General features: G+C 42.0%; 1 protein-coding gene across 1 annotated transcript; it reads right to left on the minus strand.

Annotated features, from left to right (window-relative positions):
- Window positions 1-1,160: 1,160 nt before the first annotated feature.
- On the minus strand, window positions 1,161-3,039 carry N7457_003780 (MFS transporter; the record flags this gene model as incomplete). The annotated part of the gene is made up of 7 exons (XM_057174825.1): window positions 1,161-1,409; window positions 1,481-1,625; window positions 1,687-2,111; window positions 2,174-2,291; window positions 2,370-2,608; window positions 2,678-2,777; window positions 2,840-3,039. The coding sequence occupies 7 exons, from the start codon at window positions 3,037-3,039 to the stop codon at window positions 1,161-1,163; spliced, it is 1,476 nt and encodes a 491-aa protein (XP_057034976.1).
- Between the last annotated feature and the right edge of the window lie 4,657 nt (window positions 3,040-7,696).

The raw sequence follows: 7,696 nt of genomic DNA on the forward strand, positions 1-7,696 counted from the left end.
CTAACTCGCGTACGAATACCTCAAATATCGTATTTCTGTGAGTTTTTCCGCGAACTGATACTTGTGTAAGGCGTGATATGGGTTCGGCTAGCCTCGAATGCGGAATATCTGGATACCCTTCAAATCACAAGGATATAGATATACGGCAAATGCCACGCCTGCTAATAAATGACTGATCCTGTTACAGGCAGTTTATGATCAGACTATATAATAATACCACCTCTTTCATGTTGCCTTTCTTCACTTGAAGTGGAGTTAAGACCAGCGATAGTGGCCCTTTGATAGCTGTAAAAAGCCTTCGAGCATATCGTATCACTATGTGTATATTATTTGTGGAACTTCAACTCATTATAATAGGAACACACTTATCGCTCCGATTATGAGAAGAATAAAAAATCAAAAACCAATTTGTTCGTTAGAATTGTAGTCGGCCAAAAAATCGACATATGCAGTGATCGTGGATCTTTTCAGCAATTTCAACGTTGTTGACTTGAGGCGGATGTGGTCTTCATCTCCACGAAGCCCTACAATATATTTTCCCTACGTTTCCGTAATAACCCATTTTAGATTCTTCCTCTATACTTAATTCAATGTTGAAACATAGTATCAATACACAAGGTGGCTTGGTTCATCACACATCTACCCTCGTATATCTATAAGTCGGCAGCTCTTGTCTCTCTTCCTAATACAACTCTCTCCCTCCTCCACTTTTTACTGTAGTGCTCCACAGATAATGAATGCGTTCATAACGACCCTTAAATGAAAGGAGGATTATGCATAAAATTCAGAGATGGTCCTTTTTACGCGACTTCATTCGTACCTAAAGTATGCAGAAAAACGTCAGATTACTCAGGCCTAAAGGAGGTGTTCAGAGTTTCTGTTATCGGTGTACTACGAAAGAAAGGTAGAAAAATTTGAGAAATGAGCCGATTCATTGCATGGAAATAGATGAAAGCAGTTGATACTTACTAGCTAGACTTCATGTCTAGTGATGGTTTGCTATGATGTGTGGTGTCTCGGGTCAGCATCATCGACTTAGATGGTCCCGAAGTCCATGATTCTTTTGCCTCTCTCTCTCTCGTGGTTTCCACTACGGAATATTCTTGCAATTCTTTTAGAGCCATGTAGGATCGATTTCCAAACAGGGCTAGACAAATATATCAAACGGGCGAGGTTTTGGTCCTATTTCGCGGTGCCTTAGACCGATAGAACCATAGTGGAGCGAGCCCAAACACCAGAGCCAACAGAGCCAACATGGTATTCCCCCAGCCGAGACCCAGCTTTCCATACATTTCGGGGCCTGAAAGAGGCACCACACCGCCGATCAGGCTACGCACGACGTTGTTCGCGGCGAGAGCGCTTGCAGAGTATGCGGTGAAAGCACCAATCAAATATGTCTGCACGCTAGTCTGGACAGGCAAACCGGTTCCAGTTAGCATAAGCACAAAAGAGCCGTTGAATTGTTAAGCATTCATCTCACCATTGAGCTTGAGAAGCCAACACCAATGAAAAACGTTCCAATTAGTGGCACAATCCAGTGAACGTGATACTGAGCTGTCCAGCCGTAGATTACGAGCCCAATTGGCAATGATATCGCAGCAGGGATTAACATAAGAAGATGGTATCTAGATATCCTCAAATTAGCACTTCTCAACCAGGCATGAAATGTGGTGCAGGTCAACCTACTCAGGCCTTTCCACACCGTGACGCTCAGTCAGTTTGGTATGAATTTTGTCACTGCAATGGCCCAGAAACAGTTGCGTAGTACATCCTAGTCCCATTCCAAGATAAGTGAGCCCAGCAAGGCCTTGGCTAAAGCCGTATCGCTCTTGAAAGACCACGGTGTATGAGGTGAACAACAGGTATATGATGCCGAAGATAAGGCCCATATAAAGTGCCATAGCAATGCTCACCGGGCTAGTGCAGAGAAGCCGCAGCGGACGCATAATAGCCAGGACAAGTAGTTTCTGCAGTGGTAGCGGCGACTTGCTTGCAGATTGGATATTGGGATCTCCGCTTTGTTTGCGTAGCTCGGCAGCCTTTTGCTCAAGTAGTGTTGGACCGTAGGTTTCGCGTAGAAAGACAAAGCCGACAATAGCAGTGATACCACTCTAAATCACGACACAATACAATCAGAGCTCTGGTCTAACCTGCTTGCTGCGATATAACATACCATAATAGTCAGCAGCCAGAAAATCCATCGCCAGTCGACCGCTTCAGAAAGAAATCCACCACCCACAGGCCCTAGGATAGGAGCCAACAGCATGCTGAGACTAAAGACGCTCATTATGCTAGATGACAACCACAGAACAATTAGTCACCACTGTTCAGCACCAATAGTGGTTTATATTTAGGAATATGTGACTTACAACCCGCGCTCATGGACAGGGATCAGATCCGCAACAGTCCCACCGCCGTTTGTCAATGGGCCACCGCCCATAAGACCAGAAAGGAATCGAAAGATGAGGAATGAAGTAGCATTTGGCGCAACCCCACAGCATGCTGTGCAGATTGTAAATAACACATTGCCACCATGGTAGATTTTGTTGCGACCGTAGATTTCCGAGAGGGGCGCCAGTATAAGTGGTCCTATTCCGAATCCAATAATCTAAAAACGATATAGGCCAGTCAGAAAAAAGTTACAATGAGATAGAATATGGATCATTGAAAGCCCTACATAGATAGACAACGCAAAGTTCATGACCATTGATGATGTGCCTTCAAACTCGGCTTCTATCTGCAACAATGCGGGAGCCATCATAGACGATGCAAGTGGACTGGGGAAGAAGAGTTAGCTATCTCAATCGCGTGCAGAAATCTCTGTAGGAACCTGCCATACGTAGTGAAACGCATTAGACACACTGCGCCAAGGATTTTGTTCTTCTTGCTTCGAGGCCAGTTTATTGGCTTTTCGGGGTCGTCGGGGCCATTCCAGTCCACTATCTTCAGCAAGCTGGCGTTTGATGCACTGTTCGATGACGAAGATCCAGAGGGCAGCACATCGATGCTTGTTTCCTGGGGCTTGCTTTGATCTCTCATGGTTGGATTCTGGTGGTTTTGGTAAATCACGACGCTTATGATTGTTTCAAATGAGGGTGGACGTTCGGAAAAGAGATTTAATGAGCGTCATTTACAATATTAGGGAGTGAATAATCGTATCGAAGGAGTGGATGAGGAAAGAAGCTAGGTGATGAGATTGAGGCCTTGTAGATATGAAACTGACCTTCTATATAAGCTTAGTGTACATGTCATTGCAGGGCATTCCAAGATCCGATCCCTTGCTAGAGTGTACGTCAAACCCGCACGTAACTACATTTAGTAGCTTGTGACTAGATGGGTCCGGGCCTGTCGATCAAACTCTCAACGTTTCCCCTTTTTACATCTATAGAGCAGGGGTTGAAACGAGATCCGATCAGAATAGAGGCAAGTATCATGTATAGGAATCATATAGAGTACTCCGTATGGCCATTCGACTTATACATCTTATACTCCGTATAATGATTTTCGTTCTCGACATTGGCCCCACATGCCAGCCAATTATTGCGACTTTGTGGATGATCGTCTTTAGCTCCCTAGATCCAGGACCCTGCCGATCAACCAAACGCCACAGCCGTCACGCAACGTGATCATGAAGATAGAACCATTTTGGCATTGCGCCTGCATTTCCCGCAAACTATTTGTCCATAGGCAACCACTCCGTCGATTACGGGAGATCCTTGATCGACACTGGGTCACTTCGGTGGTTAGGATGCACTAGAATTCTACTAGCTGGCCGCCGATCGCATCCCTGAATATGATTATTCACATATATGGCAGGACTGACGTACTAAACCTACTTGGCGCATGAATAACCCTGCCTACTAGAAATTCAGTCTCAGGCACCCCTACAAGGTGCGATTGAAGAGATCACAGCGATAAATGCCTCGCCACACCATGATATTTGGGCTCAAAGGCTGGTGCAAATTGTAGTGAAATAATAATAGCCCAAGGAACCATGGCATTTGAAACGATTCAGCCGCATATCTATTGAATGACAACTCAAAGATTTCGCCAGGACTTTGGGCTTGTTCGCGCTGATCCATATCATCCGCGGCTAGCGGGCGATAAGACCCACTTTCACCATCCCTTAGCTATCATTCTGGCGATATGAAACACTTTTCCGAGTAGGTAAATCTCGAGTACGGAGGAATTCGTACACTGTATAGACGTTTGTAAACCGAAAAACTGCGCGCTTTCTACAAGGTACCGACCACTGTGATATTGATGTACAATACTGTCAGAGTCTAGTGTTGAGAGAGACATCGAAGTGCATCATGAAGTTGTTGATTGAGGAAGAAGACTAAACTAGGAAGCTATGGACTGAGAGAGACACGACAAATACATAGAGGATTATTGCTGGGAAGTGCTAGCGCGAACCGATCCGGTATATACCAAATATCCAGTGGATGGAGAGAATAGATACATGTTATATTGGTTACTGTGTACTCCGTACGGAGTACTCCGTACAAAAGAACGGGTCACTAAAGGCGCGCCTCTATAAAAGCTTAGCTTAGGCTGCGACTTCGTATCCACAATAGAACAGATATATATTGAAGAAGGCAACACTCGATGGTAGTGCACTCTTAAGTGCACGGGTCGTTTCAGCAATAGCATCTGCTAGTTTACTAACTGCCGTAGTGAATAAGAGGGTATAGAGAGTAGTTCATTTGAGTTAAATTTGTTGAAGGTACAGAGGTATGATTCAGCATGTAGGGTTCAACAATGGGTTCAAATGATGCTGGAAGTAGGATCTCTTATGAAAGTGTAGAATTGTCTAAAGATCTAGATAATGTTAGGACCGGCGTACTAGCGGGTCCTAGCAGGTAATGTAGAACTAGAGTGAAGGAATAGCAGAGTTACGGCAGTAATTTGCGACCATCCCGCCAACCAGGGTAGTCCGCCTTAGACCTCCGCAATGGGCCTGGTTGGGCCCGGACCTCAGGCCCATAGCCCAACCAGCAGTGGGCTATAGGCCCTACCTTCGAAGCCCAACCAAGCCCATGGCCCATTATGGGGGCCCATGAGGCCCCCATTTAAGCCCATTTATATACATAAATACAGTCTTAGCGCTTATAAACCTGCTAATTAATGTCTGTTCTTTACACATGTTTGAGTCTATATGCTTACCGCGGAAGATCTCGGCGCCGGCCCTAATCTAGCCTAATACGGGGGTTCAATAGTTAACAGAGAATTAATATGCAAATATATATATTTTATATAGAGAGAAGTCAGTATATCTTTCTATTAATTTACATTTTTCTTAAATTTTATAAATCTCAATTTTAATAATCTCATCTATAGTCAATTCAGTTAATTTAGTCAATTTAGTTAATTCAGTCAATTTAGTCAATTTAGTTAATTCAGGCACCTATAGTCAATTTAGGGGGTAATCTAAATACCTAGAAATACTAGAAAAATCTATATTACTTATATATCTACTAAGCATTAGTATGTTTATATTATTTAAAGCCTATTAGGCCCCTATAAAAGCCTAGTGGGCTTCTACCCTAGGCTAATAGCCACCGATGGGCCTAGGGACCGGGCCTAAAGCCTAGCCCATTTGCGGGTTAGGGCGGGTTAGGCTTTGGGCTTTGCGGGCTGGTGCGGAGGTCTAGTCCGCCTTCCTTTTTTATGTCAACTAACGTGGTATTTAGTATAATAGGGGTCTAATTAAGGGAGTTAAAATCTCTATATTTCTATATCCACTATTCTAGCAGGAAATATGACTTTCTAACTGATATTAAAAATACTACGTGGACAGGATAAACTAAACTTCCGGTATGCCGATCTTATGCTCCGACACACCCCCTCAGCTAGGCTAGTATGGTCTAGCTGCTTCCTACACCCAGTCGGCATACTATTTCTCTTCCCTTGCTGATCAGACGACCCCTACTATTAGATAGCTTATGTCGGTCATCCTCAACATTTTGAGGAAAGTGTTGCGAACAGGTGATCTCCTAGTACATTAGTCTAGCTAGCTTTCCTTCTTCTTCCTTTTCTCTCTCCACGCATAATACAAGATTTTCTAGTCCACTCCTTTTTATGAGTAGTCGTATAGGATTATCTCTATCAGGTTATAAGTCCTTTGCTATCGGAGCCTCTACATAACTATAAGCTTCGCATCTTCTGATTCCTCCGACGAGAACCTAGTGCTACGTTATACCGACCCACTATAAGGTGTTTTTATAGACTTTTCACTAGTTACCCTAATAATACCCTACCCTACCTAGCTACCTAATATACCCTATATAGTTATCCTAATTTCTCTCTAGTATCCGAATACCTGGGTAGAATACTAGATCCTATTATCTAATTAGCCGTTCGACTTCTTTATTAACTACTAAATAGACCTTATCAGCCGTTCGACTCTTCTATTAACCGCTATATAACCTTATTAGCCGTTCGACTTTCCTATTAACCGCCGAACCCTATATAGACTACTAATATATCGGAGTCCTTTAATATTAGGGACTTCGTCGTTAGTCGATATAAGATTAACTATATAGGTTTAGTCCTAAAACTAAAAGGATAGTCTAACTATAGAGATTAGAAGATAGCTATATATCTAGCCCTTCTTACTAATAATAGATACTATACTAGGATAATCTCTTATAGTATTCCCTCCCTAAGTAAACCTAACTACTTCGAAGTCTCTCGATAGGCTATAGAATAGGCTTTACTTACGGAAGTATAGGAGGTATAACGCGATAATAATATTACGATTATTACTATAGATATCCGAGTCTATAAGGCCAAATCATAGTAAAAGTAGGATATATATATAGATTATATAGTAATACCTTTAATATTAGTCGACTCCCCTAGCTCTTACGAGTCTAACGATATATAGCTTGTCTTAATAGGACTAGTGGTGGCCGAGATATTCGAGCCTAAAGAGTAAGCTTAGCGGCTTGGCATAATTCCCAAAACGGAATAACCGTGATATAGTCTAACCGAAAGAGGAATAACCGTGACATACGTTTTAAACGTCTAGCTTAAGAGCTAAGGAAGCTAAACTTAGGCTATAGATAATCCGTATAGCTATTAGCCTCCTATTAACTTTATAGGGTATCTAGGATAAAGCCGCGGGCGTAGTAATAGCTTAAGTATTTCCCTATTAAGAGCGGAATACTACGCACTACTACTACGCACTACCACTACGTACTACTACTACGTACTACTACTACGCACTAATATAGCGTAAAGCCGCTATATACTACTACGTATTACTACTATATACTACTACTATATACTACTACTATATACTACTATAGTACACTAATATAGTACACTACCGAGATATACTACTATAGTACACTAATATAGTACACTACCGAGATATACTACTATAGCGCACTAATATAGCGCACTACCTCTATATAATTTTTAATTCCGTAGAATACGAGAGGGGATTTTCTATCTTATAGTGTACTACTACTATAGTATACTATTATAGCGTACTAATATAGTGTACTAATAGGGTATACTACTAGGATATACTATTATAGCGTACTAATATAGCGTACTACCTCTATATAATTTTTAATTCTATAGAATACGAGAGGGGATTTTCTACTTTATAGTATACTACTATAGCCTACTAATATAGTGTACTATTATAGCGTACTAATATAGTATACTACCTCTATATAATTTT

Source organism: Penicillium paradoxum, assembly GCF_028828445.1.
Source record: "Penicillium paradoxum strain IBT 22861 chromosome Unknown utg000003l_segment0_segment0, whole genome shotgun sequence".
Lineage (NCBI taxonomy): Eukaryota > Fungi > Ascomycota > Eurotiomycetes > Eurotiales > Aspergillaceae > Penicillium > Penicillium paradoxum.